Source organism: Bos indicus, chromosome 10 (assembly GCF_029378745.1).
Source record: "Bos indicus isolate NIAB-ARS_2022 breed Sahiwal x Tharparkar chromosome 10, NIAB-ARS_B.indTharparkar_mat_pri_1.0, whole genome shotgun sequence".
In the NCBI taxonomy this organism is placed as follows: Eukaryota; Metazoa; Chordata; class Mammalia; order Artiodactyla; family Bovidae; genus Bos; species Bos indicus.
Window position 1 is genome coordinate 89189554 of NC_091769.1, and position 21211 is coordinate 89210764.

Sequence of the window (21211 nt, forward strand, 5' to 3'; positions counted from 1 at the left end):
AGCCTATATGCAGCAGCCTCAGACTCTTAACACATTACTCCAGGATGTCACCAATTGGACGAAACTGAGCTAAGCACTGTGCCAGGCAGGTCATTAGGCGTTGTATTATTACATACAATTACCTCTTTTGATCTTCTTGACAACTCTGAAATTGATGTACTGATCCCCATCTTACAGATGAAGTTTAAGTAACCTATCCAAGGTCACATAATAAATAGCAAAGTTGGAATTTTAGCTCAACACTTCCGGTCTTTTCAGAGGACTATATGCCTTGCACGGAGCCCATCCCTCGGGGATATCAACCTGACCAATGGCCAGTTTTGGTAAAATGTTGTTACAAGATTTCTCTCCACTTAATTGTTACCGTTTATCCTCTGAGGGCCACTTCAAGGTTTCTCCAGCAAAAACCTTTGAAGCATTCTCTGTCAACCCCTAATCCCCCATTAATGTGAAGTTCGATAATAGATGGCCATGTATGGCCACACTATCGTGCTTATACACTCTCTTGGTTTATTAGATTTACTATAACTGCAACCCCGGCAGTTATTTTGAGTCTCTAGTGCCTAAGTCAGTGTCTGGCATGTAGTAAGTGGTCGATAAATGTTAGCTATTTCAAACAGAACCAGATTCTAAGGCTCACGATGGGGACGAAAAGGGTGAGGATAAAGACTTGTGATGAATTGAAAGGCTTCCCAGCTGTTCTGAAAGCTGCAAAGCCAGCCTTTCTCAAACTATGTTCTGTGACATGTTCCCAGGTCTTTTATAGAAGGAAACATGTCCAGTCTACCCAAAACATTGGGAAAACTGTACAATATCCCCTCTCAGACTTCACAGTGGTATAGGTGAGGCTTTCTGAAGTCTTGGTGTTCAGATATTTGATTACCTTTCTTTATCTCACTGTTTTCTAAATTTATTTAACCACAGATTTTTTTTTTTTGGCAAGGAACTCCTATTCACATCTCACTGGTTGTTGTATTTTTATGGAATTCAGTTTTGGATATATTGCCCCAATTCATATTTCTTTCTCTGAAATATGGGTCCTGAGATCCTGCCCAGCAACAGATATTGGGTATAGTCAGCAGTTTCCATCATTTTTCCACACTAATTTCTTGAAATTTGCCCCCGTGTCTTATAGGGTGATAGATTTGAGTGGTCAGATCAGTGAGGGAAGAAATAATGGGGGATGGATGAGTGGTACTGTGGGGAGAAAAAGGGCTTTAAATTCAGAGAAATCTGAGTTCACATCATGGCTACAACTGATGGCTTAAGTGGACTTGGGGATATTAACTTCTCTGAGCTTTGGTTTCCTTGTCTGTAAGTGGGAATAACAACAGGATCCACAGTAGGACTAAATGAAGTCATATACCTACAACTCTGCTGCAGGTACCTGATACGTAGGAGGCCTTCAGTAAATAGCAAGGATTATAATGAGAGACCCAGCTTCGATCCCTGGGTCCAGAAGATCCCCTGGAGGAGGGAATGGCTACCCACTCCAGTATTCTTGTCTGGAGAATTCCATGGACAGAGGAGCCTGGTGGGCTACAGCCCATGGGGTCGCAGAGGGTCGGACACAGCTGAGCGACTTTCATCATTTCATTTCGTCATCATAATGAATGACGATCCCTGCGTTTGTCTTCTTTTAAAATGTCTGGTGTAATATCACTGTGGACAGGGACTCTACTTAATCTTTTCGATACCAGAATCTAGATTAGGGGCTAGTAAGGAATTGCCGTTTAATTAATGTTTCTGGAGAGACTAGATGAATGGCATAGCACTTTATTGTGTACAAAATGCTTCCCCATTTAGGTCACATTAGGTCAACCTCACTGCAACCTCGTCACATAATTGGTGTCATTATTCCTGCATGTTATAGATGGGAAAGCTGAGGCTTGGAGAGGCTGTGAGCTGCCCAAGATCATAACAGCTAGTAGTAGGCTGGAAACTCGGGGCTCAAAACCAGGGCTTCTAAACAAAATATAGTGTACAGTAAGTTGTCCCCCCTTACCCATAGTTTTGCTTTCCATGGTTTTAGTTGCTCGTAATCAACCATGGTCAAAAAATATGAAATGGAAAATTCATAAAACAGACAATTCCATAAGGGTTAAATTGTATGTTGTTCTGAGTAGTATCTGCCATCCTGCTCTGTCCCACCTGTAATCCCCAACCATTGATATCATCTGATCCTGACATCCAGCCATCGGCGTCATCAATGATCTAGGATCATCCTAAGCAGATGATCCTTCTTCTGACACATCACCAGAGGGTCAGAGGTAGCCCAATGGTGCATCACAGTGCCTACATCATCCACCTCACTTCAGCTCATCATGTGGGTATTTTATCATCTTACACCATAACCAGTAAGATTTTGGGAGAAAGAGAAACATCGCAGTCACATGACTTTTATCACAATATAATTCTCCTATTTTATTATTACTTATTGTTAATCTCTTACTGTGCCTAATTTATACATTAAACTTTATCATAGGTATGTATTTACGTATAGGAAAAAAACATAGTATATATAGGGTTTAGTACTATTTGCAGTTTTGAGCATCCTGTCGGGGTTCTTGATAGTTGCCCACATTGATAAGGGGGGAACTGCGTAAACAGTGGGGTATTCTTCAATCTTGAAAGGAAGGAGATTCTGACACATGCCACACATGGATGAAGCTTGAGGACAGAGTACCAAGTGAAATAACCCAGTGAAAAGAGAACAAATACTGCATGGTTCCGCTCATATGAAGTTACTAGGATAGTCAGATTCCTAAAGACAGAAAGTAGAATGGCGTTGCCAGGGGATGGGGTAGGAGGAATTGACAATTGTTTAATGGGTAAAAGCTTTCAGTTCTGCAAGATGACAAGGTCTGGAAATGGGAGACGGTTGCACAGTATGAATGCACCTTATGCCCCTGAACTTTGCACTTAAAAATGGTTAAGTTGGTAACTTATGTGTATTTTATCACAATAAAAAATTAGGAAAACAAAAAAAAAAATCCAAGACTGCTGATTCTAAACACAGGGCTCTTTCCCACATTCTACACAGCTACCCCTACAAGAGCTTACAGAGCCCCCTTGCAAGGGTCTTTGAATTGCAGGGTTTGCAGAACTCACCTCCACCGAAACCCTTGCTTCTTCTAGACAGTTTCTTCAGTTTGGCATATGCCCCAAGGAGTTAGTCTTTCCAGAGAGCAAGGAATTCTGAGAAAGAGGGCAAATCCTGTCTCATGGAAATTGCCATTGTGAAGAAATGTAGTAATTGTGATTAACCAGCGCTGATTAGTATTTCCTCAGTGCCAGACACCCCGTCAACCCTAACATCAGTCCTACAAGATAAATAGGTTCTTCCCATTTGATAGGTAGGGAAATTGAGGCTCAGGTTTAGTTAACATGCTTGACCTCATATACGTGGTGTGTGGAGGAGCCAAGATTTTCAATCAAGTCTTTCTGGCACTAGAAAAGTGAAAGTGTTAGTCACTCAGTTGTGTCTGACTCTTTGCGACCCCGTGGACTGTAGCCCACCAGGCTCCTCTGTCCACGGAGTTCTCCAGGCAAGAATGCTGGAATGGGCTACCATTCCCTTCTCCAGGGGAACTTCCCGGCCCAGGGATCAAACCTGGCTCTCTTGCACTGCAGGCAGATTCTTTACTGTCTGAGCCACCTGGAAAGCCCCCTGGTTCTGCTGCTGCTGCTGCTGCTAAGTTGCTTCAGTCGTGTCCGACTCTGTGCGACCCCATAGATGGCAGCCCACCAGGCTCCCCCGTCCCTGAGATTCTCCAGGCAAGAAACTGGAGTGGGTTGCCATTGCCTTCTCCAGTGCATGAAAGTGAAAAGTGAAAGTGAAGTTGCTCAGTCGTGTCTGACTCTGTCCAACCCCATGGACTGCAGCCTACCAGGCTCCTCCGTCCATGGGATTTTCCAGGCAAGAGTACTGGAGTGGGGTGCCATTGCCTTCTCCACCCCTTGCTCTAGAACCTGCCTTTGAACCCCTCTCCTCTCTGCAGGAGGCAGGGAGATTGAAAATGTCTGCACCTAGGTTGTTTTTCTCACATGAGAATTGACTTATTTCTTCCCCTCCTGGATCCACTCTTCTCTGTCCTGCCAGATGATGGGCTGTCCTCTCATGTGGGTCAGTTACTCCTTTGATTTCCTGGTGTTCTCAGAGACCCAAGTGGGTATTCTTCTCCCTGTGGGTCTTGCTCATTTGGGGAGGACAGCAACCGTTTCTTTACCTAAGTAGCTGGCATTTGAATCCTGTCTCTAGCAGTGTCCATCTGATATGAGGATTTTTCTAAAATGCATGTCTTGTTAGGTGGGAGCCTACAACCTTGTGATCTCAGGTGGGGAGTAGGAGTTAGCTAGAGATGCCCTTTGTTGCAAGGCTGACTGGATAGACGCTCAGTCTGATACTATCAGTTTACCAGGGGAGGTATCAACAAGCCAGCAGGGACACGAGTAACCGTAGTGTCAGTAAGTGTTTATTGATGTTTACCCTGTGCCTGGCATTGTGCTGTTGTGCTGAGCATTTTGTATGGATCATCTCATTTGGTCTTCATAACAGTCATTTAAATTAAGTACAGTCAGTTCTGCTATAATGCTTGTTTTGAAAATGCAAATTTGTTCCAACGCGATTGATATATTAGGGAACGATTTGAGCATAATAATTTTGCTTTTGCTTATGCATGATTTTGCCCATGAGAAACTCGAGGTGAAGGCAGAAAACTGCAGCCTGCTGATCTGAGTTGTGTATGAATGCAAACACCTCAACCTGTGCCAGCTGCTTCAGTTACCAGGGGTGTTATGAGCCACGCCCCTCCACATCTGGGGTTACAACTTCCTGTCCAATCTGCGGTGACCCTTCTGGCATTACTTCAAAGCGACTTTCAAGCTTCCCATTTCCAGAAGCAACCCCAGGTGTTTTCCAAGTGCTATACTCACTGTATTATTTACGCATTCCTTAACCATTTAACACATGTAAAGCGGGTTCCTATCCTTCCTTAAGTGTCGCTGATGAAGTTTAGGGGCACTGGGCCCTAATCCTATTTTCCCTATAAGCCCTGTGGTTCCTAACTGCATGATATTGCATAGCACATGACTTGTAGGCATGCATGGGTGCTTCTAGCAGAACTGAGTTGACTGCCATTATTCCCACATGGCTGAAGAGGAAGGTACAGTAAGATCCTGAACAAAAATATTTGGAATAACAGATAGCAAAGACAGGATTTAAACCCCAGATGGCTTTACCCCCATGTCTGCACTCAGAACCTTTAAAGCATTAAAACACACACATACACACGCATAAAGAACAAACCTCCGTTTGATCTCCCGTTGTCTCTATAACGAGGAAATTCCCTCTCTTCCCACCTGTCATTCAAGCTTGGGCTCCTCAAGCCGCAGCCTCTACAAGGTGTGGCGGCCCCTACGGTGTTCAGGCACAGCCGTGACCTGGCCCAGGGGAGGGCCCTCCTTCTTCCTTCCTGCCTCGCATCCTCCTCCTCTCCCTGCCTCTGCCTTCCCAGGCAGGCTAGCACCGGACACAGCAGCTACCCCTGCGCTCCATCTTGCAATCTGGAGTTATTAGCAGCAAAGAACAAAAGCAAACAGCACCAGGGCTCCGTCTTCTACAAAGGCGGATAAGTGGGCACTGTGTCGGGGATGAAGCTAACACCACCTGGCCTTTTGTGGAAAGACAACTCTTCCTGTGTTTGAAGAGCTCAGACACTGAGAGCCGGAAAGAGCCCCAGGACGCAGGAAACCCAGCCTCTTCGCTGCTGGAAGTTTGCTTTAGCTCTCAACCTAAAAAAACACAAAAAACAAAAAAACCTTCTGTATATTTATTCCTGAAATGGAGGGAAGACGCTTATGCTCATTCTCTCCAGGGGCGAGAAAAGATAGGCTATTGGGGAGATGCTGTCTTTACCTTAACAATTTTTTTTTTATCCTAATGTTAAGTTGGTTGTAATCCTGAGTTGAAACCCTGCCCAATGTTGGTGGGCCTGGGATAAGAATACACATGGACACCCAGTGGTCAGCTTCCCTTCTCTCCACTGCCAGCACTGCAAAGACCCTTGTGTACTTTGTGGGTGCCCCAGCCAATAGAAGTCCGCAGCTTCTGCAGATGGCTTCCCATTGGCTGTTTCTTGACATGAGAGTATATGCATCTGTGAATAGCTCTGCTTTTGGGAGAATGGACCCAGAAAAGAGGCCCACGTGGATTTGGGGCAATTTGGGCAAAGGGTTCAGAGTACCTGAGTGTTCTCTACAAGGAGGCTCACGGCAGGTGTTGCTGGTTCCAGAGGCAGGGAGTCCAGCTGGCCCTGTAGATGTCTCAGTTCTGGGGTGGGCTGTGGCTGCAGAAGGGCCAGAGCAGGCTCCTATAAAGTGTGCAGCCCCGGCAGGAACTCCAGCTGTCCAGGCTTGTGGTCATACTGCACTTGACCCTTCCTTCTACCTGGGCTATGCCTTTTGCTCACTCTTGTGAGATGCCCAATACTCTTATCCCTAATTTATACCTTGATAGGTTAGATGGTACCTATCCTGGTGTGTTCTTGTATTCAGAAATAGAGGTTGACTCTCTTCTGATGTGGCACTCTGAGTATGAGAGATATGAATAAATGATGGAGCCTCTTCACTGGGTCTTAGTTTCCTTATCTGTAAAATGGGATGAATAATGTTCCTACCTGTTAGGGTTGGAACATAAGATGTGTATCAAGTACTTAGGACACAACCCAGTATACAGAGAATCCTCAATGAATGTGAACTTTATTATGATTAGTATTGCTTTGTGCCAGGGACAGACAGGCATTATCCCATTTTATCCTGAAATTCATCCTCTGACGTGTGACGCTGGACACAGCAATTGGCTCAGGAATGGACATGTGACCTAAACCAAATCAATGACAGTCTTCCCAGGGAATTTTACTAGAATTACCAGGAAATAGATTCCCAGGTGGCGCTAGTGGTAAAGAACCTGCTTGCCAATGCAGGAGACAGAAGAGATGCCATTTTGATCCCTGGGTTGAGAAGATCCCCTGGAGGAAAGCATGACAACCCACTCCAGTATTCTCGCCTGGAGAGTCCCCATGGGCAGAGGAGCCTGGCGGGCTACAGTCCGTGGGGTCACAAAGAGTCAGACATGACTGAAGTGACTGAGCACACATGCACCAGGAAATAGGCTGCTCTCTTTTCTCTAGAATTGCCAAGTTCCATCTTTGTTACTATATGGAGACAATTCACCTGATAATGAGGCCAACATGGAAGAAAACAGTGCTCTTAACAGTGTAAGAGCATTAAAACAGAACCAGAGTCCAGTCCCTGCTCTGTCTTTTTATCCATAGCCACATACCTTAACTTCTCTGAGCCTCAATTTTCTCAAGTGTAAATGAAGATACCAATAGTATCTATCTCAGTGAGTTGTATCAATTGAGATGATCTAGTCACCATTCATGGAGAAGGCAATGGCACCCCACTCCAGTACTTTTGCCTAGAAAATCCCATGGACGGAGGAGCCTGGTAGGCTGCAGTCCATGGGGTCGCTAGAGTCAGACACGACTGAGCGACTCTACTTTCACTTTTCACTTTCATGCATTGGAGAAGGAAATGGCAACCCACTCCAGTGTTCTTGCCTGGAGAATCCCAGGGACGGGGGAGCCTGGTGGGCTGCTGTCTATGGGGTCGCACAGAGTCAGACATGACTGGAGTGACTTAGCAGCAGTAGCAGCAGTCACCATTCAAGGCATATTGCAAGCACGTATTGTAGATCAGATCCTCCTTAAACACTTGGGACATAAGTAGTGAATGAAATAGATAATATAGCTCTCATGAAGCTTATATCTTAAGGGAGATATAAACAATAAAAACAGACCCATCCTATAATGTCAAATAGTTGTTGTTGTTCAGTTGCTAAGTTGTGTCCAACTCTTTGCGACACCATGGACTGCAGCACGCCAGGCTTCCCTATCTTTAACTATCTCCCTGAGTTTGCTCAAACTCGTGTCCAGTGAGTCAATGATGTCATCCAACTATCTTATCCTGTCATCCCCTTCTCCTGCCCTCAATCTTTCCCAGCATCAGGGTCTGTTCCAATTAGTCAGCTCTTCGCATCAGGTGGCCAAAGTATTGGAGCTTCAGCATCAGTCCTTTCAATGAATATTCAGGGCTTATTTCCTTTGGGATTGAGTGGTTTGGTCTCCTTGCAGTCCAGGGGACTCTCAAGAGTCTTCTCCAGCACTACAGTTCAAAAGCATCAATTCTTTGGCACTCGGCTGGTGATTAGTGCCATAAAAAAAAGAAAAACATAAATGGAAGAGGAGGCTTCCTATTTTAGAGAAGGTGGTTAAAGAAAATCCTTCTAAGAAGTAACATTTGAACTGATATCTGAAGAAAGTGAGGAATAGTCTTACCCATGTCTGACAAAGACTGTTCAGGCAGGCAGAAGAATAACAAATTCATAGGCTGTAGGCAGGACCGCCTCAATTCATGTTAGTTACTTCTGCTGTTTGACAAGAGCACTGAAGGTTGGCCTGTCTCCTGTCTTCCAAGCTCTAGCACTCACACTGACCTTGGTGGGTAGCAGGTGCTTGAGAAATAATTGGGGGCAGGGGATCTTGATAAAAAGGATCCTGTTCCAGCCTGGGGCCACCTCTGTTCGGGGTGCCATGCTCAAACCAGGGATGGGCGAGGCACAGCAGAGGAAGGATTTGAAAGCCATTGCTGCCCTTCACCCACTCTCTTTGGCATCACAACCAGGGAAGAAATAAATGAGGCCAGGCCCACCTCTACTCAGTGCCCCCACGGACGCTTATTACGTATTCAACAATAATCTCAGCTACAAGTGCATATGCTCAGCATGGTTATTTTAAAGTTCAAAGGAAACAATTTCCTGCAGTTTGGGGAGCTCAGGTTCTTGTAACCAGGTAGGGGAATGAAAGGACCCTCCATCTGCTGCTGTTGCAGAAAATAGCTCGATGGGGGTGGGGGGAGCCCTCCCACCTCACCTCTCATTTGGGCTAGGTCATTTCAAGAGTGAAAGTCCAAGATTCCCCCACTTGCTGCTTTTATACCTCCCAACCTCCCACCCCAGGCCCCTGGAGGAGCTTTGGGGAGCATGGGGCAGACTGCCCAGCCAGGTTCCTGGAGGCGTGGCCCAGCCAAACCTCCTGGGACCCCACCTGGTGAACTCTGCCTTGGGTCTGACCTATTTTCTAGAAGAGAAAATAGAATATAGATTTAAATGCAGTAGTGCTCTGGAAAACTACAGGCCCAGCAGTGTGAGGAAATAAAACAGCAGGAGGCAACCGAGGAGGTACTGGGACGGGAGAGGATGCCACCTTTCCTAGAGCGATCTCATCTGGTTGTCAGCTGTCTTCTCTGCAGCCATTTGCCCCCACTTTTTATCTACCAAAAAAACTGAGATACACATATTTACATATATGTATATTTCCTCTGATTCGTCCCGGGGCCCCACGTTGCTCCTTCACACGCAGACTCCAGGCTGTGACCCATAGCAATGACGGACAACGGGGCTTTGGTGATGATCACCTTGGAAGTGGGGCAGGAGCAAGGCATGGAATTTGATGCCCCAGCTGTTCCAAGGTCAACCTTCCTTGCTGTGTGTCCACAGAAAAGTTTGTTGCTTTAAAATAAAATACCCTTGAAGGTAGTAGTATTACCAGCTGACACTGACTGAGGGCTTTCTGCAGGCTAAGCGCTGATCTGAGCTGCTCATCACAATCCTGGGAAGTAGGAACTATCGTCACACCCACTTTACAGATAAGGAACAAGCGCAGAAAGCTCTAACTGGCACAAAGTCCACGCCACCTGAAGAGCCTGAGCCTGAATCCCAGTAACTCAGCTGTGGACCCCTTCTCCCTCTGCTAATTCCTATGACCTGGCCTGAATGGCATGCCTACCCTTGGGTGGGGGTGGGGGTCATCTTTTACCAAACCACAGGGATTAAGGGTGGGAAACCAGGTTTCCCAGAAGACAGTTGGGACTTGTTACAAAAAGGAGGAGGAAAGGATGCTGGATGGACCATGTAACAGATGGATACTGTTGAGGTTCTCAGTTCAGTTCAGTTCAGTCGCTCAGTCATGCCCGACTCTTTGCGACCCCATGAATCGCAGCACGCCAGGCCTCCCTGTCCATCACCAACTCCCGGAGTTCACTCAAACTCATGTCCATCAAGTCAGTGATGCCATCCAGCCATCTCATCCTCTGTCATCCCCTTCTCCTCCTGCCCCCAATCCCTCCCAGCATCAGAGTCTTTTCCAATGAGTCAACTCTTCACATGAGGTGGCCAAAGTACTGGAGTTACAGCTTTAGCATCATTCCTTCCAAAGAAATCCCAGGGCTGATCTCCTTTAGAATGGCCTGGTTGGATCTCCTTGCAGTCCAAGGGACTCTCAAGAGTCTTCTCCAACACCACAGTTCAAAAGCATCAATTCTTCGGTGCTCAGCCTTCTTCACAGTCCAACTCTCACATCCATACATGACCACAGGAAAAACCATTGCCTTGACTAGACGGACCTTTGTTGGCAAAGTAATGTCTCTGCTTTTGAATATGCTATCTAGGTTGGACATAACTTTCCTTCCAAGGAGTAAGCGTCTTTTAATTTCATGGCTGCAGTCACCATCTGTAGTGATTTTGGAGCCCAGAAAAATAAAGTCTGACACTGTTTCCACTGTTTCCCCATCTATTTCCCATGAAGTGATGGGACCGGATGCCATGATCTTCGTTTTCTGAATGTTGAGCTTTAAAATCACCCCCTATTCCCGTCTCCCACCACCACCCCTGCCTGCCCAAACCTTTGCTGTTTCATTCTGTTGGTCAGAATCGAATGCAGAAATTCAGGTCACTCATTGCTTCTTGAAACAGGTGCCAGGTGACACGATATCTCTCTTTTCTTCAAGTTGGACATAAATTCTTAGAGCTGCCTGCAGTGTGGTGTCACGGCCAAGAACTGAGCTTGGACCCTGACCGCCCACCTCCCCCCGCCACCCCCACAGCTAAAGGGGTTTTTCTTGGTGGCCTTCTTGCTCCTCTTTTGCAAGAAGGGATGCTGTATTTTTTATGCAGGACTAGAAGTGCGCCGTATTAAGGCTTCACAAGGGAAAACGAAGTAACAAAGGCATTTGTTTTGATCCCTGCTTATTCTCACCTAGAATTTTTGAACTCCCCTTTGACCCACTTCTTGCTGGGGGTTGGGAGGGAGGAAAGAGATCCAGGAGGGGAGGGCTGCGGCAAGGTCTTCATTCACAAGCATAAGTTGAACCCAAATCACTAAACAAAATACACCTTAATTCCTGTGGTCTCTTGATGTTTCCAGGGAGCCATCTGGTCAACATTTTTGGGTAATTCTGTCCCTGGTAATTCAAACTGATAACAATCAGCGCAGCTAACATTTATGCAATGTTTGCCTTGTCCTGAGTTAAGTGGTTTACAAGTATTTAATCTCCTTTAATTCTAGTAACACTTACATGGGGAGGCTGTGTTATCTTCCCATTTTATAACTGAAGAAAACAACTCAGAAGTTCAATGATTGACCCAAGGTCATCGAGTGGGTCAGGATCTGAACTTGGACTATCTGTCTCCGTAATTTAGGGTTGTAACTATAGTGCCCAAATAGGCAATTTAGTGTTGAATGAACTTTGGGGCTCCAAGGTATCCTATCTCCCTTGGGTCTTGGTGTCCCCAGAGAGTGTGTTTCTATGAATAACAGTGCTGACCCTTTCCCCACTGAACTCTACCACATTGAAATAGTTCGATATCCTGTTTAATGACGGGGTATTCTAATGACCACTGTTCTAGGCAGTCCATCAGTCATAGTTAATGACCTTGCTTAGTTATTTATGCAGCATGTTTCCCTTCCCACCTCTTCTATTTTGGCTCTTCCTCTTTGCTGCTACTCCACCCCTGAATCTAACAACTCACCAGAAAACCTGGAAGGGGGTGTGGCTGAGGAATGATTCAGAGCTCTCTATAGTCTCATTGGGAATATACAGTCTTCAGGAAATGCAGAGTGTGGGCTGGAGAAATGCCCAGCTGTTGCTGTGGGTTAGGTCAGTGCCTGGATTTTCCTGGGGGCAAAAGCCCTGAAGAACCTGTTGCCCAAAGAACCTGCTGGAATTTAGCAAATCTGTTAGCCACAGGTTAGAGGTACACAGGATAATCCATGACCCCCTTGTAGGATTATCTGGGAGTCAATCTCTCACTGCCTTCGCTGTGGGTTCAGGGGCTCACTTGAGCTTTCAAACTGAATTGATGTCACATGCAGCCTAGAGGGACCTGGATTTCAGTCGAATGAAGTATGGATTGGGTGGGATTCACGGGATCCAGGGCCTCTCCTAGGATCTGTTTCCTGAACTAGCTGTGTGACCTTGGACAAGACTCTCAGCGTATTTCATCCTCCATCTTAATGAAAAAGAATTAAACTAGACAACATCCATGGATGTCCCAGACCCACCGTTGTCAGTGATTTTAAGGGGGTCACCCAGGTTGGCCTGGATGGCCAGTGGTTTCCTGAAGTAGCCCCGTTTCTTCTCCCGAGCCGTAGGCTATCTTACCAGGTCAGGTCTAGGGATTCTATTAACAACAAGGCTTTGGCTGCTCTGGGTTGGGCTTCCCCAGCATAATTCTATTTTACATTTGAGGGGAGGAGGAGGAGATTGTGTACATGGAGATGGTGGGCATGAACCCGTTCTTCATTTTTTGAAAGCTCATTGGTTTAATTCAAATGTCAACCTTTCCAGAGCTGGATGTTTATTTGTAGTTGTCAGAAGTGATTTCCAATGGCAATTTCTGTCATTAATGATGGGGTGAAAAGCAAGGAGAAAAATGAAAGGGCGAGGCAGAATTTCAATTTGTGTGGCAAATGACCTACTCACACGCAATCTCATACACACACACCGCTGTCTGTGATGAAGAATGGTCACTGGGAATCCTGGGTCGGGAGGGAATTATAAATGTTTTGTGACCTTGTGTCCTTCAGTACTATGAGCTGAACAATGCTGCAACTTGCTGTTAGTTGTTATACCTCTTTTCCTTTGTTCCTTAAGGGAGTGGTTTATCACTGTTTTTCTCTCTGTGCAGAAACCTTGCTTGACTTCTTGTCCAGTGTTCTGCATCCGGAGGGGAGGAAAACTGTTTGGGTGTGGGTATGCAGAAATCAACCAGAATATTTTAACCAATATTCTTGCAGGATCCCGGTCTGCTTGGCTCTTTGTGGCCCTATCTGATTCCTGGAGGATGTCTTTCCGGACAGATGCGAAGTTCAGCTCTCTTGCTACATGCATAGTGGAAAGGGAGCTTGGCCCCTCGGCTTGCATGGGTGGCTTTTGGGTGAAGGTAGAGCTAAATGCTCAGAGTCTGAGCATCTTTGGGGTCTTGCATGAACATGATGGTCATGCAAGGGCACGTTGTATTGTGTGTGCGTGTTGCTAACCCTCTTCTTTTTCTCCCTCTTTCTCGCCTCTCTGTTTCCCTCCCTTTGAAAATGCTGCCACAGATGTCAGTCAAGGTCCAGGTGAGTCTTTGTGTTTGCACAGCTGCTGTGGAAATTTCCCCTCTGCCAGATTGTGCATGGTTTGACTCTGAGTGAGACCTTTTTCTAGGGACTCTACACAGAGCAAAAATCTGAACACGTTGCATTTTCATTGATTTAGGTTTATGAGACGTGCCTTCACGTCTTGATGAATTTGTATTGGCTACAAATTGATGAATTTGTATTGGCTTTGAAGAACCATTTTCAAACCAAAGGAATGTGGTTCCCATACTTATACAATTACTATCTTCTGATTAATATTTCTGGGTGAAGAAAAGAAGTGGAAATTGAGCATTTTTTGAAAATATTTTAAAAATATATTATTAGGATATGTATTCTCCAATTTAGTAAGCATTTTTGCCTTGTCTTCAAAAATCTACTTATCTTTAAGCTACTATCTTATAGCTTTAAGTGGTTAAAGGTTGAAAATATGACATACGTAGCATGGAAAATACAATGTGGGTAAAAGAAGGTTTCTTTCTTTATATTCTAAGAATTGACTTTACTTTTCCACAATGGAAAAAGCAATATTTTTTTCTAATGGTTATATAACTAGTACATGTTCCCTGTTTAAAAAAAAAAGAATAAATGAATGAAAAATAGAAGAAAGAATAATGATTCTTGTCATTTTCGTCAATGGACAAATGAATATTCATCCAGAGTCCTAATTGTAGGCAATGTGTGTTTATAGACAGATGTATGTGTACACACAAACATAGACTCATAGGAGAGGAACAACCATTTATAGATAGATGATAGATATCAGGTGATATCTATAAATATCTATCTGTAGATGATAGATGATCAGGTGACTTCTGATGGTTTCCCACCACACTAAATGGTATAGAACTTTGGGTTAAGAAGAATAACCCTACCAAATAAGAAGCGGGTATCATCTTTCTTAGGTATTTTCACATATATTTTCTTATTTAATCTTTTTAACATTTAATTCTCATAGCATCAATAGAGGAGGAGTATTGTTAAATACATTTTAGTGTGAAGGAAATATAGGGCCTGATAGGTTAAGCAGCTTGTCCAAGATCATAGGGCTTGTCAGAGGACTGGAGTTTGAACTTGGGGCTTTCAGACTGCAAAGCCATGCATACTCCATTGGAACATGTGGGGTCTCATCCCTGAATTTCTTCACTTGAAGATCTCGTAAGTATTTCCTAATAGGACTATCATTTATTTTTGCTCAGAGGTAATGTGACTTTATCTGTAGCAGCCTTTCCAAAGGACTTTATCCTTTATTGATTTTGAATATGTAAAAGAACCACCCAGACTTAAGTGGAGTTTCTGACCATTGGTCTCCATGCCATCTTACACAACATAAAAGGGTAATACTGTCATCCCTAGCAAATACACAGGGCTTCCCTGCCTCTGTTGTCGTCTGCCTGTCACTCACCTTTGAAAATAAGCAGAGTTTGAACCAGAGCGCAGGACAGAATTTTCTAGGAAGATATCATTTAATTTATTCTATATAATAATATTTTAATTCAACCATTCACTGAGCTAACATTTATCAAGAACCTACAATGTACCAGGCACTGTTCTAGGCACTAGAGATGAAAAAGTGAGCAAAACAGAAGCTCATCCCTGTCCTCATATATCTTTTACTATAGATACTATAGTAAAAGTATCTATAGACAGAGGAAGACAAAGAACTGAAAGGCTTCCCTGGTAGCTCAGCTGGTAAAGAATCTGCCTGCAATGCAAGAGACTCCGGTTCAATTCCTGGGTCCAGAGGATCCCCTGGAGAAGGGATAGGCTACCCACTCCAGTACTCATGGGCTTCCCTGGTGGGTCAGATGGTAAAGAATCCACCTGCATTGAGGGAAACCTGGGTTCCATCCCTGGGTTGGAAAGATCCCCTGGAGGAGGGCATGGCAACCCACTCCAGTATTCTTGCCTGGAGAATCCCCATGGACAGAGGAGCCTGGCAGGCTGGAGTCCATGGGGTTGCAAAGAGTTGGACACGACTGAAGCGACTAAGCACAGCACAGCACAGGCAACTAAAAATATGTGTGTGTATAGTATATATGTACATGTATATATATATCAGCATATCTATTGTATCACGTGGTGGGTAATGAGCGCTGTGGAAAAAAAATGAAGCAGGTAAAAATGAAGTTGCTAATTTAAAGAGGGGGGTCCAGGGAGGTCTGTCTCTCTGCTAAGCTGATGTTTTCTAGGATACTTCAAATGAGGGAGTAAGCCCAACACCAAAATTTTTTGAGTGCCATTTGGCTGAACCCCTTCTCTTCCTGGTTCATGGCAGAGATGACCCAGGGTCTTCACCTAGACCTGTGTGTCTTATGTCCTGTGTAGCGGCTCCCTGCTCAGGTAATGCGTGGAGGCCAAACCCCAACCTGCGTTTTGCCACGCCTGCACCCAGAGGGCAGCCTCTGATCCAGGGGCACCTTTCCCTAATTCTCACAGGAGGTGCCACACTGGCCCTGGTGGGGTGAAATGCCGTGGACCCATAGGTGCCCCCTCCATCTCTCCAAAGGGGCAGAGGTCACCCATGAGCCTACCTTAGAAATAGCGGCGATCGCCAGCACAACACCGCACTATCTCAGCCTCACAGCCACTATCTCGTCTTGCTCTCTTGAAAACCCTCCGAGGCACACTGCCTGAGCCCCATTTTTCTGTTGAGGGAGTTGAGGCCAGGAGGTGAGGTCCTGAGCCGAGTCCCTTGGCCAAGTGGGGGATTCCAGCCTAATTCTGACCCTTCTCCATTCTGCCCTTGAGGCATCAAGAGCGGATTGCCCATTTTGTCTCCTCACTGACCTTTGGCCTTGTGTGTGTGTATGTGTGGTTTCTGAGCCTGAAGCAAATCGCCGGTCCAGGAACTTCCCTGCGGCCCTTGAGGTGGCAGGAGGCAACCTGCACTGCCCAGCCCTGGCTGAGGTCAGCGGGCCGCCTCCCGCCTCTCGGCGCTCCCGGCCAAGCAATCTGGAGCCAGTGGGGCGGCGGCTCTCAAATGAGAGGCCTTTAGTGGTTCTCTGAGTTTCTTTTTTTTTTTTTTCCCTTCCCCTCAGGAAGACAAATTGGGGATTTTATGACCTAATGTAACTATTTATCCAGGGGCCGCTGGAAGACTGTAAAGGGACGATTGATTAATTGATTAATTCTACATGATGAGGAGATTGGTTAGAAGTAACCCTCCTGTAAAATACAGCTGGAGAAGGGGCCTGGCACTTCTCCTAAGGTCCGGGAGATGGGCTGGGGACTCAGCGATAGTGTCCTGGTAGGAGAAAGAGGCAGGCGGTATTCAGATGGACTTCCATATGGGAAAATGCACAGCCCCTCCTCCTAGTCCTTGGGAGGGAGGTTCAAGATAACGAAGTGGCAAGAGGCGCTTGTGGTGCGCTGACCGGAAGGAGGGGAGGGACCCGCAGCTCTGATGCCTGCCATGCATTCTCTGGTTGACTCTTCACATCAGCCCCTCTGGGTCGGGATCCACACTCCAGAAGAGGACAAGGAGACGCAGAGAGGTCCAGTAACTGGTCACAGTCGCCAGTTGCCGGGACCAACCAGGATCTCAGATCTGTCTGTCTCCAAAGCCTGCGCCTTCTTCTTTAAAAACTCTGGTATTTTCAAGGCAGAGCTGTGTGCATCTTGGGCGTTTTTGCATTCCCAACTCTGCTCGGTGGAGCATGGCACCATAGGAGGGCCTTGGAAATATTTCTCGAGCAGAAAGTATGGCCACAAGCACCAGGGGCATTGTGGGTCTGCAGGGTCTCGAGACACGTTGGAGCTCCAAGGGCATCCTGTCTAAGGACTGCAACTCTCACTTTTCAGAGGAGGAGACGCAGGCCCAGGGAGGGGAAGGGGACATCTCCGAGGCCACGTACCCCATCTGGGGCCCTGAAGGGATTCCTATCAGATGCTGATCCCATGCTCCTGGCCGATAGGGTTTGTCTTTGAGCTGCCCTCCCAGCTCTGCCAAACTCTTAGTCCTCTCCCCACTTCCTGTGTGTTCCAGAACTCTCTGCCAAGGGGAGAGGAAGTGCTTTGGAGGCGAGGAAGAAGACGGGGTGGATGGAGGACCTCGGAGGCAGGAAGCAGGGCTGGGGCCTGTGGATGGGAGACCCCCTCAGGTCCTCTCCCTCCCTGGGGCAGGCGGGGGGCTCTGGCTGGGGGGCCGCTGTTTATAGTGCTTCACTGACAGCATCTCTGCTCCGAAGGGATAATTTCTCCAGCTCAGCCTGCTGATTAGAGCTGGAATTTAAATGAATGACGGTGACCTTGTGGAAGTGCCCTAGTTATTCAGAGGCCTGATGAGGGAAATAGGCCTCTTGCCTCGGTCCATCAGAACCCTGGCAGGTGCGGGAGGAGGGGCACCTGTCTGCCTGGGGCCCGGGGGACCGTGGTCAGCTATGCCCGGAAGCAGCTGACGGCTTGTGCTCAGGCCTCCCTGTGCCTGCTCTGGATCTCTGCCCCTCCTTGTCTTCCTCCTCCCATTTAAGTCATCTCACTGCTGCCCTTGGAGAGGGAATCTGCTGACTTGTCCTGAACCCTGCTATGTCTCCAGGGAGTCCCTCATCTGGCCTGAGGGGCGCTGTTCACAGAAGACAGTGCCTGACACAGCTGACTTGTGTTTATGAACACAGAGGGTTTGCTCTCAAAGCTGGCTGCTCCTAGAGGAGACCCGACCCACAGACCCAGTAGCATTAGCCTCACCCAGGAGCCCATTAGAAAGGCAGGATCTCAGGCCTCTCCCTAGACCTCTGCGTTTGACCAAGGTCCCTGGGGTCTGCCTGTTAGCGCTGGAGAGACACTGACCTAAAATCCCCAGTCTCCTTGGGACCAACAGGGCCGTATTTATTAAGGAGAGTGCAGTACTCTTTTTGCTAAAGCCCTATTCCTGGTTTCATCTGCTGGGGACAGAGCAAAATATCCACTTTCTGGGTTGACAGGAGCTAAGAAGAAGAAGGTTAGGGAAAGAAAAGAGAATGGATGCTGATCCACCACGTGGTCTGCACAGGTCACTGTTTGGGCCCTTCTCATGTATGTGAGGCAAGATAGCTCCCTGCTTTCATATGGCCTTTGAGTTGAGGGCGATTTTTCACTTTTTAAATAGTTGGAAGCAATCAGAAGAAGAAGAATTAGTGATGCAAAACTTTTATAAAATTCGAATGTCAGTGTTTACAAAGTTTTTTGGAACATAGGCCCACTTGTTCATTTCTGTATTGTCTGTAGCTGCTTTGCAAAAGCAGAGGGGAGCTGCTATGATGTAGACACAGCTCTCTGAGCTGCAGAACCGAAAAGATTTAGCATCTGGCCCTTTACAGGGGAGGTTTGTCACCTCTGGCTTAGGGCATAGGCTTGGAGCCAGAGGCAGGTTGACACCCTGTCTCTATCCCAGCACAGCATGGCCTGTTCAGGTAACTTTTCGTTTGTGGACCCTACATTCCTCATCTGTAAAATGGGGACAACAAATACCTATCTCATGGGACTATTGTGAAGATTAAATAAGCTCAAGCAAGTCAAGTCTTTAGAGCAGTGCCTGGCACAGAGTAAGCAATGTATTAATTAGCTACTATTGTAAGTTACCGCATTTGGTTCTTTCCACATGTGTTTCCATTTTACAACTGAAAATACTTAGAGAAGTTTAAAAGCAAAATAAAACATTCTTTTGCCTGTGTCTTGCTGCCCCTCACTGTTCAGAGGCATGCTTCCTCAGCTGTGGTGGTGTTCAGTCACTCAGTCGTGTCTGACTCTTTGTGACCCCATAACTGCAGCACGCCAGGCTTTCCTGTCCTTCACTATCTCCAGAGTTTGCTCAAACTCATGTCCACTGAGTCAGTTATGCTATCTAACCATCTCATCCTCGGCCACCCCCTTCTCCTCTGCTGTAGACCCTTCTAAACTGCTGTCTTCTCATCTCACACTTTCTCGCATCCATCCTGTTCTTTATGCTTTCAGTAAAGAGGTCCCTAAAGAGGTCCCGCCAGCTTGGATCCTGGCAAGCACCACTTTCAAGTGAGGCCAAGACATCCCAGTAAGAGGGTAGAAAGTGGACTGATATGTAGAGAGGGCCCCTCACGTGCCAGGCCTCCACCACTTCACAGATGATAAATATTGGTCTTTAAAACATTATATCCTTTGCCCCAGGCCAGAAGCAAGTATGGCAGGCATCAGGATTTAAATGCAGTCTGGGATCTCTGCTTTGTCCTTCTGACTCTCTTTGCCTCTCACTTTCCCCAGGAATTGTGTGGCCTTAGGTAAATCATAAGCCTCTCTGGGTATCAGGTTTATTTAAATCAAATGCCCTCTCAGGCTTCTTCCATTCTGAGGATCTGTGATTAGGCCAGTAACTAAGCCCCCTTGGAAAGAAGGACTCAGGAAAATGTCATATCTTCCATTGCCAGAGACTGGCGGTTCCCAACTCCAGTGCTGCCCGGTATATTTTTTGTCTTTTCTTTCCTGTTCCTTTGGGCAACAGTCCCATTTGCTTTTCTCTCTTACTTATTAGGAAAAACATCTGACATTTATTGAGCTTGTATTTTGAGCAGGGCACTAAAGTACTAAGTTTTCATGTCTACCAGTTAATTCTTTTGACGTGTCCAAGATCCTGTTATTAGACCCACTTCACTCAAGGACAAACTCTCAGGAATGCTAACTCATCAGCCCCACCCAGTAAAAAGTGGTGGAGCAGGATGCAAATGTTGATGTGTCTGGCCCTGGGGATGTCTCATACGGAGTTCCATCTAGAGCATCCGCTCCACGAAGGTACACTCCCCTACTGTATGGTCTCGGCCTGGAACAATGCCAGTACATCATAGGCATGGAGTAAATTCTTGTTCAGTGAAAGTGCTCCAGAATCAGCTTTTCACTTTACCCCACGTTCCTTTGAAAGACAGGCTGCTTTTTATTGGGGCTTACCCGAGACAGAAGGTAACTCAGCCTTCTGTGTTCATTCAGTGCCCATCTCTTGGGCTCAGCTCAGTGGAGCTGCAGGCTGTAGGAAATCCAGCACTGCTGTGCGTAATTGGATTGGAAAGGGGCCCTTGGCTGGGCTAACAGCGCTCAGCTCCCAGCCAATTGCCCGGCTGGGGCCCGGGAAGACCCCCTTGGCTCCCGTGGCCGTTCTTGATGAGTAAGTGTGAGTAAGGAGCCGCGTCCCAGCGTGCCTCCAGCTTTGGCTAACTCGAAGAAGCAGATCACTTGGCCCTGGTGCCTCTTTGTAGAGCCTTTTAAAGTTGCCTCCTTTACTGTCGTGGCAAGTCTGACTCACCAGCATGCTGGCTGTGGTCCACTTTGTTTCTCTGTTCTGGAGGGCAAGGTCAGAGCTGGAAAAGGCCTGGAAGCGATCCTATAGTCTCAGTGGGTTAGTACTGTCCCTGCCATGGGTGTGGTATGGATATTTGCTGTGCCAGTGATAAGGAGCCATTGGTTGCATTTAGGAGGAAGGACCAATCAACGCTAAATGTGCTGCAATATATGGGAGAGTCTCACTTGAAGACTGTGCTGCTCAAAATGCCATTGGTGAGACCAAAGAGAAACTATTCTGGACCAGTTCTTCCTTGTGTAGGAGAGAAAATGGAGGCCCCAGAACATCCATGTAACTCAGCTGAGTCACCAGCCTATTTATGGCAGCCTCGGAGACCCTCTCATTCTGACGACCTGCCTCGAGAAGTCTAGAAAGGACTTGGGCTAAGCTAGTC

The 21211-nt window shown here is 46.6% G+C and overlaps 1 protein-coding gene across 10 annotated transcripts in view; it reads left to right on the forward strand.

Annotated features, from left to right (window-relative positions):
* NRXN3 (neurexin 3) overlaps positions 1 to 21211 on the forward strand; it is a 1810124-nt gene that overhangs the window by 104095 nt on the left and 1684818 nt on the right. For 9 of the 10 annotated variants that reach the window (XM_070797936.1, XM_070797932.1, XM_070797934.1 and 6 more), the window contains exon 3: positions 13503 to 13520. The exons of the other annotated variant lie outside the window; for it this stretch is intronic. In XM_070797936.1, coding sequence (XP_070654037.1) covers positions 13503 to 13520 — 18 coding nt within the window. The remainder of the gene's footprint in view (positions 1 to 13502; positions 13521 to 21211) is intronic. 10 annotated transcript variants of the gene reach the window in all.